This window comes from Rhododendron vialii, chromosome 9a (assembly GCF_030253575.1).
Source record: "Rhododendron vialii isolate Sample 1 chromosome 9a, ASM3025357v1".
NCBI classification, from domain to species: domain Eukaryota; kingdom Viridiplantae; phylum Streptophyta; class Magnoliopsida; order Ericales; family Ericaceae; genus Rhododendron; species Rhododendron vialii.
In genome coordinates, this window is record NC_080565.1 from 12,933,799 (window position 1) to 12,956,039 (window position 22,241).

General features: G+C 36.8%; 2 protein-coding genes across 3 annotated transcripts; both read left to right on the forward strand.

The window, feature by feature from the left end:
* Window positions 1-190: 190 nt before the first annotated feature.
* LOC131299627 (uncharacterized) lies at window positions 191-1,231 on the forward strand. Its single transcript, XM_058325211.1, has one exon. The coding sequence runs from the start codon at window positions 191-193 to the stop codon at window positions 1,229-1,231; it is 1,041 nt and encodes a 346-aa protein (XP_058181194.1).
* Window positions 1,232-6,720: 5,489 nt separating this feature from the next.
* LOC131300568 (uncharacterized) lies at window positions 6,721-12,443 on the forward strand. 2 transcript variants are annotated; one of them, XM_058326470.1, is made up of 8 exons: window positions 6,721-6,875; window positions 7,660-8,065; window positions 9,959-10,030; window positions 10,468-10,535; window positions 10,675-10,825; window positions 11,553-11,633; window positions 11,768-11,857; window positions 12,063-12,443. In XM_058326470.1, exons 2-8 carry the CDS (start codon window positions 7,808-7,810, stop codon window positions 12,150-12,152), a joined length of 810 nt encoding a protein of 269 aa, XP_058182453.1. In that variant the 5' UTR covers window positions 6,721-6,875; window positions 7,660-7,807; the 3' UTR covers window positions 12,153-12,443. The 2 variants fall into 2 exon arrangements, with proteins under 2 accessions (XP_058182453.1, XP_058182454.1); XM_058326471.1 differs by having other exon boundaries at window positions 6,782-6,879; window positions 7,663-8,065.
* Window positions 12,444-22,241: the final 9,798 nt, after the last annotated feature.

Sequence of the window (22,241 nt, forward strand, 5' to 3'; positions counted from 1 at the left end):
GTTCGAGAAATCATTGAACATTCCACGCCACAAACAATTACGTGACGACATTTTTGATTAGGTAAGGTGTCGCATTTCATTAGAGGCAATGGAGTTCATACATGATCAGCTAGAAACCGTTTTAGAAGTATCCCCCTACATTGTTGGCTATTGCAACTGTACGATCAAAATCACCGACGGATTGCCATGAATGCACGATCTTGCATATTATCGTTCCATTTCCACTCCAATTCTGCTATGGAGTATCCACGCTTATTGGACTAAGTTGTCTATGCATGCAACCGAGTTTAATGAGGAGGGAACACGACCTAACAGAACATCTCAGGTTGTTGAGATATTAGATGGGATGGATCCACCTACGCGAGAGTATATCATAGACAAGATTATCGATATGGCAGGTCCATCTCGTAGTATAGTTCGACCTCCATCGTACAACACAAAACATAGAGGTCGACCTGTAGGTAGAGATGAGCAAAGTACACGTCGCATACCTTCTTTCTCAGAAGCATCCACTTCAGGATCAAGGATTGCGATATCGCGAGGGAGAGGGAGAGGGAGACGTGGGAGGGGTTCAGGGGTTCGCAACACTCAATTTATAGTTCCACCCATCGCTGATAGCTACATTCAGCGATTACCTCAGGCTTATCAGCGTTATATTTCCCACATTGTTGACGTGCTTGGTGATGGTCGTTGTGGATTCAGGGCGATAGCTGCACTAATCGGGTATAGTGAAAATGATTGGAGTCGAGTACGAGAGGAGCTTATTGAAGAGATTCGACAAAATTATTATCTATACACTGAGATTTATCCAGTAAATGATTGTGCAAACCATCTACTAATTTTACTGAATTGGTTCGAGCCTACGGCACCAAAGGATTATTGGATGGAGGTTATGACTTTGGGAGTTGTCATCGCAACAAGGTACAATCTTGTACTGCATACATTTGATGAGGATGTTTACGGTTGTTTTACTCATTTGCCATTGAGGTCCCCTCCAGTTCCAGTCGAATACCGTCGGGAAATTGCTATTGCCCGTGTTAACAACGATCACTTCGTGCAAGTTTTCTTACAACCTCATTACCCTGTACCATCCATCCCAATATGGTGGGAGGAGCATGCATCGGACGAAGCTAAAGAATGGGCTGCCAGTTATGGAACACGTTTGCAATTATGGTACGAAGTAATGGGTATAAGCACGCCGAGAGCAGCATTTGGAGGAGATATTGATTAGAATTTGTGTTTTTATGTATTTTAATGTTTTGACAATACGTACTCAATTATAATAAAATGAAATTTTATTTCAATTTATTATTGTTCATTACAAGTTATTTTTATTATTAGTGTTAAGACTAATTAATTAACTAATTAAAATAATATAAATTTATTAAGTATAAAGTCAATTTTAATTGAAAATAGAATTTGAGTTAACCAAAAAAAAATAAGAAGGGAGGTAAATGGGAAAAAAAACAAATAAAGAAAATAATTGAAAAATAAAAAAATAAAAAAAAAGATTCAAAGTGGAAGGAAATAAAGAGAAGAAAAAAACGGAAAAAAAAATCCAGTCGAAAAGAAACAAAAGAAAATAAAGAGGGAAAAAGAAAAAAAAAGAAAAGAAAAGAAAAGTAAGTGGGCGGAGGGGAAGCAGGAGAAGAAGGGAGGGGAAAAAAAAAACGTAAATGGGTGGAGAGGGGAGCAGGAGGAGAAGAAGGGGGGGGGGGGGGGGGGGGCGGGGTGGTGGTGGTGAATGGGTAATAGGGGAGATTAGATGTGGGGCCGGGGGGAGGGGGGAGCAGGAGAAGAAGGGAGGGAAAAAAAAAAGTAAATGGGTGGAGGGGGGAGCAGGAGAGGGGGGGGGGGGGGGGGGGGGGGGGGTGGGGGGTTGGGGTGGTGGTGGTGGTGGTGGTGAATGGGTAATAGGGGAGATTAGATGTGGGGCCGGGGGGAGAGGGGAGCAGGAGAAGAAGGGAGGGAAAAAAAAAAAAAAGTAAATGGGTGGAGGGGGGAGCAGGAGACGGGGTTGTGTGTGTGTGTCGGGGGGAAAAGCAGGTCTCTCTTCTTATAACAAGGAATTGTAACTAAAATTCTGTAAAAAAGCGATGTGGCTCACGAGACTGGTGCAACAAACTTTTGAGAATTTTGCTCGTTACTGTAGCTGTAGAAGAAGAATAGCGAAGGAGATGTGGATGCCCTTAGAATATACCCACATATATATGATGTATCATGTCTTCTTCTTTTTTTTTTTTATTAACACTGGTTAGGTCTCTGGGAATTATTTATCCAATTTTATTAGTTGATTACATTTGAGAAATAAAAGATTAATTACATAACGATTATCCCGGCATTATATTATTTTGGAGTAAATCTCCGGTACTCCATTCGTTGCATATTGATGGTACATTTTCAACACACGTGTTCTTCAAAAAATTGTCTATATCCTACAATTTATAATATTTTATATGATTTTAAAATTTTTGCCTAATAAAACTAAAATTATCTAATGCACCCACAGGGGGGTGAATGAGATGACCAATTTAAATTTACATCAACTAACAACTATCCAATCATCATGTCACGCTATTCAATTGGACAATATAAGTAAAAAGCGATAAAACTAAAGAACGCAAACACCAAGATATACGTGGAAACTACTTAGGGTCAAACACACCCTAAACATAAAACCACGGCCTAATCTACTCAAATTTTCATAAATCAAAATGTTAGGCAAAAGACAACAAGTTAGAAATTACTAACTTTTACCCCAAGTTACACCTAACTCTGCTTCTTGCGCAGCACCTCGTGCCCCTTATTGATTCCATGGACTCCTCGAACAACACCATCTCGATCTCCACTCTAAAATAGCTATGGTATCATTCGGCCATGTCGATTCGTAGGCATGAAAGTGTGAATATTGAAAAGTTAAGGTTTTTATGCAAAAGAATCAACCTAGAGAGAATACATGGATTAAGAAAATATTCCTCTAGATTGAACAAAGATGATTGAATGCAAGATTCAATTCATCCAAATGCAAATGAAGGCACAAGAGTAAAAGAGATAATGCTTTATCTCTAAAGTGGGCTATATCACTCTTGTACCCGAGAATAATAAAAAATATGCTTATATATGACCAAGTAAGGAAAAATACTGGAGTGCCCTACTAAGGCGCTCTTAACACGCATGCAAGGGCCTTAGTCTGCTAAGGCACTACTAAGGCGCTACTAACACGCATGTAAAGGCCTTAGTCTGTTAAGGCACTGCTAAGTCACTACTAAGGTGCCAACACTTAAAATGCCTTAGACAAGATTTTCCTTCAAATAAAACAAGGCCAATAATATAAGGTTAGTACATACATGATATTTCATAAAAGATTAAGACATTGAAAAGCTTTAATGATGCATGGAAAAATATTAAGCTAAATGTACATGAGATGCATATACCTTTCCAAGCAAAATGCACGGCACGACCTTTGCGATCAACTCTTGAACTAATGGGCGGAGTATGTAATCTAGACAAAATAAAACCACTTTCCAAACCCAAATGAAAAAAATAATTAATACAGACTCCAACGTATCCGGAAATATATCGCCAATTACATTTACAAAAGCTAATAGAAATCTATCAAATAAGATCTATATTGTATATACAAAATATGATAAATTAAAGTATATATAGACACTTTCGTAAGAGATCTCCAATAGCGAAAGTGGACCATCGATATAGAATTGATAAAATAATATGTAGTTGACGGAATTCTAATAGAGGAAATGATTGTTGAGATTAACTCAAGGTTCAATGAGAGCATGATAAAAAATAAGAGGGTGGTTTATCCTATGAGCTCGCAGATTCAATTAAGCTCTCATCTTGAACCAAATTGTTTTGAAATCCTTGAAAATTAGTGGTCGCGAATTTCAAGCTTGGGGTTGCTCGAGGTGGTGTGACTAAACTAATCTGGACACCGATCATGTATGGCAAAAGAATTGTTTGAGGTTACAATGTTTAACATTTTTCACTGTAATGTAAGAATATTACTGACGTATATATGCTATGGCGCAACATTAATTTTCGAGTAAGTGGCTTGAAAAGCACTGTCCTAATTAATTACACATATTTTCCATCATTTAAATGATTGAGCAACACTATCATTTATGAATATTGATGGAGTAACGACATCTAATGTTTGAGTAACGTCAAAAAAAATTAGTTTTTGCCGCAACCTTTGTGATATCTTTGAAGTTAATAACACAATAACATTTATCTCTCTCCCATAATTTGAATTACCATAATATTGGTAAGAGAAAAAAAAACGAAGTTACCATTAAAATTTTGCAAGGTGAAGTGCAAAATGAACAGATTACTCCTGGGCCCAGTCCCACTATCCATTTGCGGAAACCAATTAAAGCGGAAGAAAAGCTCCGTATGGATTGACCCTTAAAGGAATCGATAGCACCTGAGAGATTGCAAACTTAAAACCTTAGAGCATCCATAATGTAATAATCAAAACCAAAGAGTTACTAAAGTTAACAATGTTTGCTCAAAAAAGTACTCAATATTGTATTAATCAAACTTAGCAACCTCTTAACAAAAAATTAAATTTGGGTATTTGGATAATCAAAATTAGCAATCTTTTGCCAATTACTAAATTTCAAGTACATCCATCATTACACAAAAGCCTTTATTTTTTATTTTTGCAAAATTTGTTTTTTTTATTAAGACTGTTTTTTTCAAAAACTTTTTTTTTTGTGAAAATTGTTTTTTCAAAAACTTTTTTTTGAAAATTTTAAAAAAAATTGTTTTTTCTCAAAAGCATTTTTTAGAGGGATGAAATAGATGTGAAATGAAAGGAAAAGTTTGGAGGAAAGGAACAGCTGGCAGTGGGCCCATTGATTTTGATTATGTGCAAAAAAATAAACAATGTGAAACTTGACATTACTAATTTTAGCAACATCTGAATAGATAATCATAATCAAAATCAAAATATGATGTGACAAGTTTTGGCTGCTGATTTTGTCACTCTCTTTTTTGTTAACGTCACTCCCTGCAAGCGTATTTTTGGTGCAAAATTATACTTGCAAGAAAGTGACGATAATAAAAAAGAAGTGACAAAATTATTTTCCTAAGTTTTAATTATTCACTTTTGGTTATTAGATTTTGGATGGTGGGGGAACAAAGTCAGAGGTCTTGACAGGGGAGGGAAACCTAAATAGATTTTTTTTTTTTTGTATCCCCTATGCAGTGACCTAGTCTTATGCGGTCCACCATTTCATCAGAAAAGGAAAAGTCCCCATTTTGACTCATTAATTTAGAAATCACGACTGCTACATTATTTTGACTCAATTTTTATTTTGATCGGCAAAATTTTGACTCAATTTTATCCGTAACAGTTTTGTTTATAAATAATATTTAAGAAATAATAATGTCAATATTGTTTTAATTTGTTTGTGATAAAATTTTAGGGCACAGAAGCCATCTATCATGAGCAGTGTATAAGACTTTTATGTACAAGAGTTTTGACACCAACAAATTTGACACTAACAAAAACAGTTTTGGCATTATCACTACCCTAATATTTCTTGAACATAGTTGATTACAAAAGATTTTTAACTAAAAGCGTTGCAGCGGTATCTCACTCATGTTATCTCACTCATGTTAGCAATTATTTAGGCCATCCACAATGATATAATAAAAAATGGATAATCAAAAGTTGACACATCAGCTTTTGATTATTCACTTAAGAGGTTGCTAAGCTTACCAATATTGAGGTTCACAATGATCGCTTATAGTCCATAACCAAAATAAGGGGTCCGCAGCCTAAAATTGGTTATCCAAAGATTAAAAATGTTTTTGATTATTGAAAAATGTTGCTAGTTTTGGTTATCTAAAGCCTAAAATTTGATTATTTCTAAGGATGTTACTAAGTTTGATTATACCATTGTGAGCCATCTTTTGTACAAATATTGTTAATTTTAAAAATAATTGACTTTTGATTATACTACTGTAGATGACCTTATAATCTTAATTTACTGATAATGTTTGGTAAGATTTCACGATTTTTGACCATTGAATATGGGGAGGGGCACGGTGAACAAGATTTGGAATGTCCAGTGCAGTCTTAATTTACTAATTTAGTATCAGGAAGGACCCAAACTTTTGAGAAGACGATCAAAGATTGTGAGAAATTAATGGACAATATTTCACCATTTTTTAGCATTTAAAATGGTCTTTATTGTAATTATACCGTCAAAAAAAAGTCTGGTTAACTGACTTTTCATTAATTTTAGTAAAAAAGAATCCTGTTTAGCATTTAAAATGGTATTTATTCTAATCATACGGTCAGAAATGTCTGGTTAACTATCTTTAAAAGAAATTATGATTAATTACTTTTAACTATCACTTATACTAGTAGTAAAAGAATCATGTGGAGAGCAAACCGAACGCCAAAAACGGCGAAGCAAAAAGGAATCGTGGCGGTCGTGACATTCTCTGCCGTTAAAATTTCTGAAACACATTTTTTATTCTCTCTCAGCCTATACGCACAGCTGTGTTTATATAACATCAGCACAGAAAGGGAAAGACATGGTTTGAACTTTGAACTGTCCAAGGCTTTGTTGTATAAATGTAAATAGAGTCCCCCCAATTCTCTTGCTTCATTCCAAAACAGAGATTTCTACAGAAAAAGAAAACCCACAGAGAGAGAACTTTGAACTGTCCAAGGCTTTGTTGTATAAATGTAAATAGAGTCCCCCCAATTCTCTTGCTTCATTCCAAAACAGAGATTTCTACAGAAAAAGAAAACCCACAGAGAGAGAGAGAGAGAGAGAGAGAGAGAGAGAGAGAGAGAGAGAGCTTTTCTTAGCTTCAAGATATCCGATCCCCTTCTTGTAAGTCTCACCTTTCTTCTCCGCTTTCCCAATATCAGTATATTCGGTTGAATTCGTTTTGGTTTCATGTTTGTGTATTTAAGGGCTTAGGTTTATTGAAAAGAGACCTTTTGCCATCTGGGTTTGTTCCTTTTCTCTGTGTTTTCTCTCTCTCCTTTTGTGGGTACTCTCTCTTTCTTGCTTTTATGACATTGGTATGTCTTTTGGAGGTCAGGAGGTGTTTCTGTCAATTGTTTTTTTTTTTTGGTAGCTTTCTTTGATTTTGTGGGCCTTTATGGTTTGGTAAGAAGGTCCATCCATGCTTTTTTTTTTTGAGAGGCATCCTCATGTTTCAAATGTTTTCTGCTGCTTCCCCTTTGCTTTCCTCTTTCGAATCAACATTTGTTGCCTGTTTTCATCGTTTAGGTCTTGTTTCCCTCCCTATCCTTCCATTTAAACTTGTGTTTTGTATTGGACTTCATCGGTTTATTGGGCTTTTCCACAACTGTTCCATTAGAATTTATAATGGATGTAAAATTTTATTTAAGCCTTCAGTTCTAGATTCGTTGACAGTTTCCACAAGGTTGCAAGCTTCTGAGGGAGCTTCCTGTTTTGGATAAGTTTTATCTTCTCAGGAGTTTCTTAAACTCAAATTCCTATTCCTTTGGGTTTCTTTGGTCGTGTTTTTTATTTTATTATTACTTACTTGTTTTTTGTATGTGGGGTGGTGGTTGCGGTGGTGGTGTCTCTTGATATAAAAAATATTCGTACCTTGATTTATCTAATTTGCGCTGGTTGATTTCAGGAGTTTTGCTAATTCGGAAGCACTTGTTTCAAAGACCAAAAGGGGGAAAAAAGAGAGAAAATAAGTACTTGTTCAAGGCGTTACGGGCTTTGGATTCATCGTTCTTTTCAAAAGATCGAATTTGCTTTTTGGGTGCTGGTATTTGAGAATGGGAGATCACTTTGTATTGCTGGTGGATCGGTTGCTTACTGAATCAACTTTGGAAGCTGCAATATTTGAGAGCAGGAATCTGTCGAAGCAGTCGACAGATGTAGGAGCTGATGACATTGAAATTGATTTGTCTTCGTACGAAAGAGATTCAAGAGATTGTTCTTCCCCAAGGAAAATTGTAGAATGCCGGATATGCCAGGACGAGGATGAAAATTCAAATATGGACACACCTTGCTCTTGCTGTGGCAGCTTAAAGGTTAGTTGCATCTCAGAGGTTTATAACCGCTTATCTATTTAGTCATCTAACATTCTTTCTACTGCCTATTTGTGATTCAGTTGAAACATCATTTTTTTTTTGTCCCTTGAAGTGTTCTGTAATGGTGTGCGCAATTGTAGAATAATGTATACTTATGATGAATATTTGGCTGTTGCCAATCATGTTCATATTTGGATTTTCTGTTCTTGGAGTATACTGTATCTGCTGTTGAACGAAATATTGCTGAATTAATCATTGCTGGAAGATGGAATCCCTGCTTTTACAATAATTGGACAAAGGTTAAAACTTCCCCTCACCGGCCTGAGCCCGCTAGGGCAACAAACAAGAAGAACAACAAAACCTCCAAAGTCCAAGCCACCAATATTTAGAAGAGGTTTTAAGCGTAAATATTTGGCTCTTTAGTTACATGCCAATAATGAACCTAAGATATGCATTTGGTTAGTATCATGTGGGTTCTGAAGCAGAGTCCCCCATTGCCTGGGTACTAAAGTAATATGGAGTATACGGTGTGATGGTACCCTCACTTTGACCACTAGCTTTGGGGGTTGAGTTGTACCCATGATGGTATAACAGCCTGTAGTTCAGATTTTTAGCTCTACTCGTCAAATGATTGAGATTGGCTTTCTCTTTCCATTTGCTGTTGAAGGTTACTTCTTGAGAGATATCAGTATTGTGTCCCTTTTTCATTGGATGCATTACCCAATGCCTCAAGAACACATTGTCCATCTCAAACCAAACAGGATCAAGTCAAAAGCCATAATTTCTTGTTACCTCCATTCTAACCTTTGAGGCAGCTCAGCTTGCACAGTTGCACAAGGTGACCTAAATATGTTATAAGCAGATATCTAAAGCTAGTGTCTCAAATTGGGTTATGGTTTTCCAAGTTACAAAATTTTGGTCGCTGCTTCTACTCTTGGGTACTAAGTAGCACAAACACGTGACATGAAGATTTACAGAAAGGGGATGACATGCCTGATGCCACACCACTGACGTTTTAAAAAATGCGTAGTTTTATTTTGTGAACTTTGTATGTGGAAATGTAGTAGGATAGAATAAAAAACCTAAAGCAAAAGTAGTTGAAATGGAAAAGAACCATGTATACCATGACTTGAAGACTAACAAATCTTACACATAGTTCCATCAAAACTAGTTGAAAAAACTGTACATGATTTAGTAAGACTAATTCCGCCAATCGGTACATCATAAAGCACACAGAACATCAAACAACGACCCAAAAATTAATAATCCTAAAATGAGGTATTATTGGTGTTTGACAATGGACACGGTGTCTGAGAAAACGTCTACCTTAGTAGAGTTGTTCATGTCTCTTAGCTCTGGGTATTTATTCCTTCAACACCCCACTAAGGAGATTCATCTTGGTGAGTAGATCAATTTGATTCTCTGCCTTTCAGTCTTCTCAGGGCTTGTGTAAGCTCAAAATGATCTCATGCCTTTCATTTGAATTGTGCTTCAGATAGTCCACTGACGTTTTTTATTTCTCTTTCTCATCTGAAGGGTGATGACTTTCTGTAAGGGGAAACGTCTTCCACAATCTTTAGTTGTTTGGCACCGGTGGTGTTCAAAATTTTTTCTGTTCCTTGGGTTGTATACAATGGATAGATTTTTGGGTTGGATGTTCAAATATTTTGGGTAGGGTGTTCAAATATTTTTGGTTTGAGTGTTCAAGAAGGGCTAAACTAAAATAAAACTAAAAATATTACATGTATTCTATAAGAAAAATAAAAATAAATGGGGGGTGTAAAACTGACCACCCTTGGCAAAGTTTGGAGCCGCCACTGTTTGGCACATTATTCGGTTGTCTCCTTCTTTCAAATTTCATGATTCATAATTCTTATTTCTTGCCTTTTGCAGTATGCTCACCACAGATGCATACAGAGGTGGTGTAACGAGAAGGGTAACACTGTGTGTGAGATATGTCACCAAGTAGGTCACTATCTTTTCAACTTTGTTTTTTGGTTCATGCTTTTGAATGGTTCGGTCTTTATAAATTTATCATTAAAAAGTTCCTTGAGGAACGTTTCAGTCTTTATAAAGCTCCTTGAGTTCCTCTTGGAAACTATTTCGTAGACAATTGCTTTCCCTGTCAAATTGGAGTTTAAGTGTTTCCTACATGATTTTTTGTTAGTTTTTTCAGTTGAAGACGAAAATAGTCTTTTGAACGTTTTGGCCACTACACATTGTTATAAATTTATAAAGTTCCTCGATTTCTTCTTCGAAACTATTTATTTGAACAATTGCTTTCCCTATCGAAACAGAATTTGAAGTGTTACTTTCTTGATTTTTGTTAGTTTACTCAGTACTTATCAAAGACAAAAATGTGTATATTTATTTATTGTCTGCATGTCCATTGTCCATTGCAGCCATTCAAACCAGGCTACACAGCACCTCCTCCAATGTTCCAAATTGGGCGTATTCCTGTGAACTTTAGGTATTTCTTATCCATCCTCTCTCCAAACCCTGGGGTTCTTTACATTCATTGCTGATGTTTTCCTACGATTAGTGAGTGACGTGCACATTTACTTGTGAACTGAAACATTAATTTTTTTTGCCTGTGGGTGTTTTATCAGAGGAAACTGGGAGATCTCCAGAAGGGACCTGAATAATTCTCGCTTTATAGCTGTGGTCTCACCTGACCGTAATTTTATTGATCCGGAGATTGACGAGTATGCAGCTTCTACAGCGAGAAGCGAGTTCTGCTGTCGTTCTGTTGCCATAATTGTAATCTCTCTCTCTCTCTCTCTCTCTCTCTCTCTCTCTCTCTCTCTTGTGAAGTGTGTCACAGGCTTGTGTGCATGTGTTTTTCAACTCCTATAATTATAAAAAGGTATCAGATCTGTACAAAAATAAGATAAAATGAGAAACTGGTAAGAGTAGTTGTATAGTTGAAAACATTAACTACTAATAAGCACCAAGTACCTAAAAACTCAAAAATGTTTACAAAACATCCTCTGTAGGTCTGATGGATGCACTGGCAAGTTCTAGTGGTTGCAATGAGCCAGATATTTCTGAGTTATCTCAGTCATGCTAGTGACAAATGTCATTAAGGGGGGTGATGGGTTAATGTGAAGATGATTCTATTGTATCCTTAATTGAAATTTGAATATCAAAAAACTCGAATCAGATAGAAAACTAGAATAAGAAAATTATATTGAAAACGAGGACATAACAATCTAGACAAACATGCAGTCTTAAACCAAGTACTTGATCACTTTTATTAGTTTTTTTGGAATTTGAAAGGTTAATTGGATTCAGATTAACACCTGGAAAGTACTTGATGCACTTTTAGCAGCTTTTCTCTGAATCTAAAATTATAATTGTATTCAACCATCAAACTTGGCCTGTTTGAGCCCTTTTAGTACCAATTGTGCAGTCAACTTGAAATATGTCTGTTTGCCTACTTGATCTGATGTTAGCATTTTGACATCTTCTCACATTTTGTCCACAGTTCATGGTTCTTCTGGTCTTAAGACATGCTCTTCCGATGATATTTAGCGAAACGGTGGACTATTCTCTCCCCTTGTTCTTGGTAAGATAACCTAACTGTTGGCATTTTTGAAATTTGACTAAAAAAATGGATGCCCAGCCACACGCGCAGACAGATTTAGAGATCCAGAGAGGGTCATTCGTCTGACACTCACTATTCGTTCCATAATATGGCAGCTGTTACTTTTGCGAGCTTGTGGAGTTATTCTGCCAATATATATCATATTGAGGGCTGTGAATGCCATCCAGAGTTGCCGACGGCTCCAGGTGAGTTCATAGAAAAGTCTGTTACAGTACCCGTTTCTCTCCTTCGATTCCATTGGGGACATATCTACCATCACCATATAAAATATATTTCTTATTTTATTCATAAAATGGCTTGGATTGGTACTAATATGGATACGGAAAATCCATTTGATTAGATCAGATTAAATTATTCAGTTTAATTCCTTCTATTTGGTGACACCTTCAGGAATCTCCTGAAATGTCAGATACTCCACCTGATGAGGAAGCTGGACTGCCAACTCTGCCGCATCAGGCTCGAGTCGTGCATATTCATTAAATCTGGTATTTTCTACTACAATTTGAAAGTATCCACACTACCAATCAGAGGTTGTCTTTGTTTCTGAGACAAATTTGTGAAAGGAAAGGGAGGAGAATTTGAAAGTGGTGCTCTCTTGTTTCAGCCACCCTTCAAGTTCCTAGCTACACTATAAATTTTCCAGTGCAGGTTTTACTGGTTTTTTTCTTCGCCTTCTGGGAATATATGTACAGTTTGAAAATATCCCACTGTGGTTATATAAGAACTTGCTATTTCGAGAAAATAAAGCAAGAATACATGTGTTTCGCCCATTGTGGAGAATTTCCCATTCCTGCCTCTCGTAGGAGTCTGGGCCTTGGAAGCTATTGCCTCACCACCTAGCTAATTAGATGCAAGGCCCTCCTCGAGCAGATTTATGTTCTCTCTTTTGATACAGGAAAATGTAAAAACTGTAGGTAGGTAAGGAAGAACACTTGGTTCTTAGTTGAAAATTTCCGTATGTAAAACAGTAGGTAAGGAAGAACACTTGGTTCTTAGTTGAAAATTTCCTCACACTTAAATCGAGTAAGTAACCTCATTTATTCTAGAGTTGTTTGTAGCCTAGCCATTGTATTTTCATTGTGTCAATTTTAATGTCAAATCCTGCCAATGGACATGTGTTATTTTGGATCGATATGTTGTTAGATTGGCAGTGGTGGCTCCAAGGATTTTTACTAGGGTGTTCAACAATTACCTTAACTCGCCCTATTAACTAGTTATATATACGCAAAATTGCATATATTAGTGCGAATAGCACGACCAAAGAATGCCAAAATATGTAAGGTGTTAAAATTGATCTTGGCGAATTTTTATAGTAGAAATCTTATTTGCGCTGTATTCACTCTCCTTTATCTCGGTTCCTTCTGCGGTGAAGGGTCAACCGTTTTGCTTTGGAAATTACCAGTAGATATATAGATCATTGGGCTTCACAAATCTTGCCTTTGCTACCTCTACTATGTATTCCATGAATTAGTGTCAACCTGAGGTATCATGGAAAACAAAAGGAGTATCTCGATCTATAGATTAGCTGTGGGAGAAATTCTCCTGGAGCCGGAGACGTCTCCAAGCTTGAAGTATTTCGTCTAGACCTTGGGTAGACTCCAAGTACATTGGATTCCAAAGGCACGGCTTGGTTGCCCAGTTGCCTGTAGCGTAAGACATACTAGTATGTATTATTGAAGCTAGTCTCTTCTCAATTCAGCAATAGATCTCTTTTTGAAAAGTATGGAAGTTCAATAGTTGTAGCAACTAGTTTTTGACCCTTAAAGGCAACCCCGTTCTGCTGCCTTTGATTTGTTTATTTCATGTTTCTTGTGTAAGGGAAAGCTTTGCTATTCCTTGAGTTACTTTTATGGAAGTCTTTTCTTTTTCTTTTTTTCTTGAGGAAACAGAATTATACATTGATAACACAAAAAATAGAAAGGCCGCGCAGGTCTACGAAGTACAAGAATAGGAAATCAAAATTAAAATATAAAGCTCATTCCCCTCGTAGTTGCCACCGCCGGAATGATGCATTAATCGTTGTTGTTGGAGAGCCCAAGAGTCTAATGCCAAGAAACCCTAGTCCAGAAATGATGGGGAGAGTAGAAGATCTTCTCTTTAAGGAAAGAGTCAACCATCTCACATCTATGAAGGTGAGAGGAGGAGGAGAGGGGGGGAGGGAAGAGAGGGTGCAACCATTGAGGGAGGGGAAGGACTCGGGCACCTTCATCGGGTTAGGCTGGATTTGGCCCGGGCTCATACTGCGAAATTACAAAACTTGTGTCTGCCAAAAGCCCACCCAATAAATAAACGGGCTTCTTTCTGTGATCCCAAGCCTAGCCTTAGTTAAATTTTATTTTCCAAGCCCGTCCAATTAATGTAACTAGTATTATTTTTTCACATGCACAATGCTCTAAACATATAAAGTAATAATATATAATCACTAGGGTTTGTCTGTGCCTGAAAGCACGACGCAATGTGAAATCTAATTAGTGGCAATTATACAATTAATATTGTTAGGGTTTGCACGGCGCAACATGAGATCTAATTAGTGGCAATTGTGCAATTAATATTATTTGAGAGAGAGAGAGAGAGAGAGAGAGAGAGAGAGAGAGCCGTAGGATTTAGAAGCAAATCAATGGTTAGGATTTATAGAGAGATAAGATTCAAAAATCATTCTCCCTTATTATATAGATTGTGAATGTAGAGGGAACGCAGAGTTAGAGAGAGTTTGGGGTGGTCCCTTCCTCCACCCCCACCCCCCAACCCTTTCCCTGCTTTCCTTTTTCCTTTTTTCCTCTTCTGATCTCTTCCTTCCTTCTCCCTTCTCAATCACCCACTACCTAAGCTCTTTCCTCTCCTCTTCTCTTCTATCCCATGGTTGCGAGGTGGTTGAGATTCTTTCCTTAGAGAGATGAGATCTTTCACTTTTCCCATCATTTTTGGATTTAGGAGCCAAATCTAAGGATCTGGATCTGAGTTTTGGCTCTTGAATCCGTTCGGCTTTGTCTACGGATTTTGGAGCTGTTCAATGGGGATGGTAGTGGCGTCTTCGGCGGCTTTAGTCCTTCAGTCTGCGGCGGGAATGAGCTCAAGTTGGTGGTGGGTCTACTTCAAGGTGGTTGCGGGTTGCAGGTCTTGCCTGGCCACTCCAGCCACCTTTATGAGTGTGATTGATGTTTTCGGCTCCGACGTTTGGTTTCATGCGGGTTTTTTTTCTTTTCTTTTCTTTTTGTTTAACTTAACTGGGATGATCTTGCTTGTCAAAAATATATTATCATCGTACGAAAGTTATAACATAGCCATTAAGTATAAAAAAATTAAATTATCCAAAAAGTTGAAAACTTAGCGTTACAAGTGAAATAGCAACAAGCAAAAACTAGATATTACTAGACAGATAATTTAGGTATAAATCATTAGAGTTCCATTTACCATATGAGATTTTGCAAAACCAAAGAAACTATTTTTTCGTAATGTTGAGAAATTGTTAGCTCGATCGAGACTGAACCGAACCAAATAGCTCGAGCTCGGCTCGACTTTTTGCTTGTTCAAACTCGTTTATAAAAAATATATGCCAAGCTCAATCACGTTTTTCGTTTGTGTATGAATTCAAGTCAAGCTTGAGCATATGAGTGTTTGGCTCGCTAGGCTCATGAACAAAAAGGTCATTCCGTAAATAGTAAAAATATAGGGGTAGATTAATAATATCCCGAAATATGAAATATGAAAATTGAGGACTACATTAAATCTTCCATGGAGCAATTCAAAGAGTTTATGGAGAAACTTCGAAGCTGCTATTACGTTCTTCTAGCTAGGGTTTTATTGTTTTGAATTAGACTATTTCATCATAGAACTTAATGAGTTTAAGCTCAAGTTTGAAAATTCGAAACTTCTCAAGCTAAGCTCATGCTTGGAAGCTCGAAATTGACTTGCATATTTCACGAGCTAAGCTAAGTTTATCACGAACACAAAATTTCAAGGTAGAGCCAAGTTTGAACAATTAGCCTCACAAAGTTCTCAAGGCCAAGCCAAGCTTGAACACATGTAACATGGAGTCAAGCCAAGCTTAAAAAATACCGTGCTTGGCTTATTTGGCTCGATTAGCACCCCTAGGCATAATCAAAATTGAAAAATCAAAACTTGCCACATCACTTTTTCAAACTACAAAAACTAAAACTGTGAATATAGAAAATAGTTTTTTTCTAAAAATAGTTAGTAAAAACTATTTATTAGAAATAAAAATTATGTTATTTGAATTTTTTTTCAAAAAATAATTTTTATATAAGAAAAGGTTTTGAAAAAAATTGTTTTTGAAAACGAAAAAGTTTTTCAAGATTTTTCAAAAAAATAACAATTTTTTTTTTGTATAAAAACTATTTTTGAAAAATAGTTAAAAAATATTTTTGGGGGAGTAAAATATTTTTTTGAAAATATTGTTGAGAGAGAGAGAGAACGTCTCTGTGTAATGGTTGATGTATTTGAATGAGAAAATGTGAGGTCCACTAAATTTGGTTGTTGGAAAAAAAGTTGCTAATTTTGGTTATCTAAAGCCCAAAATTTGATTATTTCTAATGAGTTTGCTAAGTTTGATTATACCATGGTGAGTCATATTTTGCATCAACATTATTAACTTTAGAAACTTATTACTTTTAATTATGTCAGTTTTTGTAAAAATAATTTTTATATAAGAAAAGGTTTTGAAAAAAATTGTTTTTGAAAACGAAAAAGTTTTTCAAAATTTTTCAAAAAAATAACAATTTTTTCGTATAAAAACTATTTTTGAAAAATAGTTAAAAAAGATTTTTGGGGGAGTAAAATATATTTTTTGAAAATATTGTTGAGAGAGAACGTTTTTGTGTAATGATGGATGTATTTGATTGAGAATATGTAAGGTCCACTAAATTTGGTTGTTGGCAAAAAAAATTGCTAGTTTTGGTTATCTAAAGTCAAAATTTGATTATTTCTAATGAGTTTGCTAAGTTTGATTATACCATGGTGAGTCATATTTTGCATCAACATTGTTAACTTTAGAAACTTATTACTTTTAATTATGCCATTGTGGATACCTTATTGGATAGAAACAACGAAAGGAAAAACTCCTAAAGGGAAGAACACCCACAAGCAGGTGATGAGATTTGAACTCCTAATCTCCTATCTTCTAGTGAGATACATGAGTCCTTACTAACTGAGTTAGCCCCAGTTGGTTAAAAGTAGTCAAAAGTTGAGTGTAAAAATTGAGAAAAATCACCAATTGACCTTTGAAAAATACATGTTTAAACTTGGAACTCCCTCCGTTCATTTTTAAGTGTCTTGCTTCATAACTTTAACTTATTAAAAAAATATCATCATTACACCTATCATATCAACTTTTTCATCCACTTTCCCCACTTACCCATCATCATTACACTTTTATTCAATAACTTTTCAAAATGAATTATACTTTTAGGGTCAAAATAGACAATGCACCAATTTTTATCCTCTTAACTTTACAAAATGGACACTTATTAAGGGACAACCCAAAATGAAATACTAGATTCTAAATAAGGGACGGAGGGAGTATTAATTTATGTGGAAGAAGTCCAGTTTTAATCGTTCAATAATCTGAAAAAGTTGTTGATCGAAATTAAAATAGAAAAATTAACGAATGTTTTATGAAAAATTGACGTCATCTCATCGCACTCAAGAGCATAAACTAACCATTACTCATGGTATGAAACCTCATAAGGGTTGCAAAAAAGAAAATGAACCGATTAAGCATTTACCAATATCTGAATGAGTTGATTTTTTACAGAAACTCTTAAAAATACGTTTTAAACAACTTGAACGGCTCGGATTATTTATGTGAAACTCTAAAATGGGTCCAACAGAAAACTTGTGTCAAATTTTTGTGAGGGGAACCGGCCCCTTTATTCTCCAACTATGTATAGGACAGGGAAGGGTCCTGTCTAGTCCCATCCATTTTTGATTTTTCGATTCTGCACATATCATCCAAACACTTTTATAGATTCACATTTTAATCCAGAATCTATAATCTACAATTTACAATCCAAAATCTAAAAAATACTTGCCGCCCAAATGCCTCTTTATTCAGTTATTGAACATTTGTGATTTTTGACTGGAAGAATTTTTAGAGAATTTGTTTCGAGCCTATGATAATAGTATAAAGGCCTATTTGGTCACTCCATTTTTTATTTTGTATTTTTAATTTTACCTATTTGGAGCTTATTATGAAATGCATTATGTAAAGATGACTTATTCAAATATGAGCTGCAGAATGCAGATTCCAAAAATTAAGGGCCTATTTAGGAGCCTAATTATTTTTGCATTGAAGTAGCATTTTGATTTGTGAATTGTAGATTTTTATTAGAATGTGATCAAAATAGATTATGAATTAGTAGAGTCTTAGGCAAATATGTGCAAATAGATTGGGCAACAGAGTAGTGTTTGAGAAGATAATGATTAAAAATATATTACGAATTGATATTTTACTATGCATGTGGCATTCTTTCTAGAACTCCTTAGTATCTCTTCATACTTAACATATGAGTCAGTCATAACAATCTCCACCTTTGCGAATATACTCTCGCCCCTTCAGAAGATAACCATCACCATCCAGTGGGTTGGGGGGATGCCTCCCTTTTTCTAGCACCTAGAGACATTAACTAAGTCTAAGCAATGCTCGAACTTGTCTGCAGTAACCGTCTTTGTTAACATATCAGCTACATTCTCAGAAGTCACATTTTTCAGTATCAAATCACATGCATCAATAAATTCTCTCACTTTGTGAAACCTCACATCGATATGCTTGGTTCGAGCATGATACACCTGATACTTTGCCAAATAAATGGCACTTTGACTATCATAATGCAACTGAACTGCACCTTAATCTATACCAAGCTCCTTAACAAACCCTTTCAACCACGATGCTTCCTTAGCAGCCTCATTTACCGCCATATACTCATACTTAGTAGTAGATAGAGCCACCAGAGGTTGTACCATGGATCTCCAACAAATAGGTCCACCCACAAGTGTAAACACATAACCAGTTGTAGACCTTCTGTCATCCAAACCCCGAGCATAATCCGCATCCATATACCCCACAACTAAAATTTGATCCCGTTGCCTACCAAACATAATCCCACGATCCAAAGTACCTCTCAAGTATCTGAACATCCACTTGACCGCCTTCCAATGATCTCTGCCTGGATTGGCCATGTACTTATGATAGCTCCCAATAATGCATATTCTTGGTGCTTAAGTCCTCTAGTATGTTGTGTTTGTACATATATGTTGTCGTTTTTATGCGATATTGCACGTAAGGTAGATTTTTATGTGTTTCAGGTAATTCGAATAAATATGGCACGTTTGAACGCCAAGGAATGCTCCAGGTGCAACCAAGTACTCAAGGCCACGTGCCACCCTGTGGTGGTGCCCAAAAAGTCATGAAAAGATGGTTTGGAGGTTGTTTGGGTCACCCAAGGGTCAAGGGAATTGAAGGACATGTGAGGATTTTACCAAAGCAATTCATTTTCCGATCAGCTGAGGGTAGAATCATCATAACTTTTGATGTACAAACTACTTTTGATCCAAACCACTTGGGTTAGAAAGTATATTCGACAAGCTTTCCAACGGTCCAAACAACACCTAAATCCGAGTTCGGGAGTGTCCGAAGCGAGCCCGCGAAGTTGCCCAAAAATTCTGTCAAGCCTGTATTGGTACTGGCCAACTCCTAGTACCGGTACAAGGTGTCCAAAGTTCAGTTTTTCTAGCCCGTTTGAAGGCCTTGTAGCAATACTGAGGCATTTCCAGTACCGGTACAGCCTGGAAAAATTTGCAAATTTTTGGTTAACTTTTCATTCTTTCATTTATGGAAAGTTTTCACTTGTGGAATGTTTTTAGGATATTTTAGGGATCTTTTGGTCTTTTGTAAGGGATATTTTGCAAGCCCTATAAATAGGCTTGTATGCCTTTTATAGATGGATAGACCATTAGTTAGATTTAGACCTAAGTCTTCCTTCTCTCTAGGATTTTGTTCTTCAACTTTTCAAGCTTTGATCCTTAAGAACTCAAATAAGTATTTGTCTTATGTTAATTTCTCGTTTATTAATGTTGTAGCTACGCCTTGGATCTTTGCATAAATCAAGTTTATTTACGTTTTATTCGGTTAAATCTTTCGCTCCATTTTCTTACCATGTCTAGTCTTTTAGCTATGTGTGAGTAGTTTCTTGGCTAAGTCTTGGGTTAATCTTTCCCAAAGATTTAGGTTGTTGTTTGGTTCTCAAACCTTCGGGCTTAAAATCATGGTTTTCGGAATTAAATTAACCTAGCCATTTTGGTCTAAGCGAGGGGTGTTAACTCCTTGATATGTAGTTTAGTCAAATGGTCTTGACAAACGACATATTGAGGGCTCGTGGCCTCCTACGTGTTAGATACATTAGCAAAAATAGGTTAGTTTAGTTCCGTTTAATCACATCTTTTGATAAACGTAGTCGTTAAAGCTAAATCTTCCGGGCGTGAGCATGCGGTCGTGTCTCTTGCTTGAGTTATAATCGAGAACCGGTAACGGCCTTTGTCAAGGGAAAGACGAATCCCTAGACTTGATTCTTTTAAGTTCATTAAGCAAATCTAGTCTTTTTCCTTAGTATTTTCACTTTCAAAGCAAAACCAAGTTGGTCGTCTTAAACACTAAATTTACCAAATAAAACCTACAATCCAATTAAGCTATATTCGATTCTCTGTGGGTACGATCTCGGTCTTACTGATTATTATGCTATCAACGATCTAGCCCTACTCTTGGGGTTTTCAACCTTAATTGAAGGCGAGGTTCTGGAGCTAAGCAACTTGCTGACTGTGCTCCAAATCGGGTCTCGTACATACCATTGCATACATCAAGCAACCCACTACACTTGCATAAGGCACCCTCGACACATTCTCAATTTCTTTATCTGACACCGAACACTGAGCTGAAGATAATCTGAAATGACTTGCCAATGGAGTGCTGACCGGTTTGGCATTATTCATACTAAACCTCTCCAACACTTTCACCACATAATTCTTTTGAGATAACCACAACTTACCGACTGACCTATCTCTGTGAATCTTCATCCCAAGTATCTTCCTAGCCACTCCCAAATCCTTCATGTCAAACTCTTTACCCAATAAAGACTTTAACCTATTTACCTCAACTATACTCCTTGCAGCAATCAGCATATCATCCACATAAAGAAGCAAGAAAATATAGGAATCATCATCAAGACTCTTAACATAAACGCAACAATCATACTCACAGTGTGTGTACCCAATTCGTATCATGAAAGAGTCAAACCTCTTGTACCATTTTCTTGGAGACTGTTTCAGCCCATAAAGTGAATTCTTCAACTTACAAACAAGATACTCAGTCTCTGGTTGCATGAACTCCTCAAGCTGCTCCATGTATATGACTTCCTACAAATCACCATGGAGGAATGCCTGGTTTTCACATCCATCTGCTCTAACTCTAGATCATAGCTAGCCACCAATGCCAAGATAACCTTGATTGACGTATGCCTCACCACTGGAGAAAGCATATCACCATCATCTGACTCCTGCTCCACAATGTTTATAGAAGTTGATGATCCAACTTTCTTCTCCCTTGCCTTTCCCTTCTTCTTCCAGTCAGTTCCCTTTCCCCCTCTGCGAACAGTCTTTCTTCAAGTGCCTCGGTTTATGACACCTGTAACACTTGAACTCAAATGTGCCCTCGGACCTGTTCTTTGAGTGAGACCTCCCATGCCCCGAAATTGATTTACCTCTCTCCTTCTTCCTGCCACGATCCCCGTATCCTTTAACCACCAGACCTTCACCTTACAACGATTTTGTTTGTTGCTTGCGTTTATTATATGCCAGAAGGGCTGCAGTGACTTCCTCCAGTTCTAGGGTTTCTTTCCCCCAAAGTAAGGTTGTAACGAGGGTTTCGAGAGAAATCGGTAAAGAACACAGTAACATCAGCGCTTGGTCTTCTTCCTCAAACTTTACGTCAATCCATTGCAGGTCACTCATAACCTGATTGAACGTGTTGATATGCTGAAAACGATCAGCACCTTTGACCATCTTTAACCCAAATAGTTTTTGCTTCAGAAATAGTTTGTTCGTCAACGACTTTGACATATACCTGCTCTCCAATTTAGTCCAGACTCCAGCCGGCGATTCATCACCCAACACGTGATACATAACTTTGTCTGCAAGACATAGACGAATCGTACTCACTGCCTTCATCTGGAGTTCTTCCCAGTCGTCGTTAGGTATGGCCTCTGGTTTCGCTTTTAACCCCTTGTACAAACCCTGCTGCACCAACAAATCCTTTACCCGCTGTTGCCATAATCTGAAACTCGAAGTTCCATCGAACTTCAGCACATCGAACTTCGAAACAGATGAACTCGCTAACATCATTCTTCCGTGTGATCTAAAACAGCCTGAAGCTTTGATACCATTTGTTAGGATCGTCACACACACACATGCACGATAAACGAGTATAAACAGTAAAGAAATCAACATAGAGATATACATGGTTTCCCAAACAGGGTATGCCACGGGAGCGAAAGCGGTTGCTAT

Bases quoted from the DNA above. Each gene is read 5' to 3' on its own strand.
- LOC131300568 (XM_058326470.1), top strand. From the start codon at position 7,808: ATGGGAGATCACTTTGTATTGCTGGTGGATCGGTTGCTTACTGAATCA. The intron at 10,031-10,467 runs GTAGGTCACTAT...TGTCCATTGCAG, and splicing joins TGTGTGAGATATGTCACCAA to CCATTCAAACCAGGCTACAC. The intron at 10,536-10,674 runs GTATTTCTTATC...GTGTTTTATCAG, and splicing joins CGTATTCCTGTGAACTTTAG to AGGAAACTGGGAGATCTCCA.
- LOC131299627 (XM_058325211.1), top strand. From the start codon at position 191: ATGCACGATCTTGCATATTATCGTTCCATTTCCACTCCAATTCTGCTA.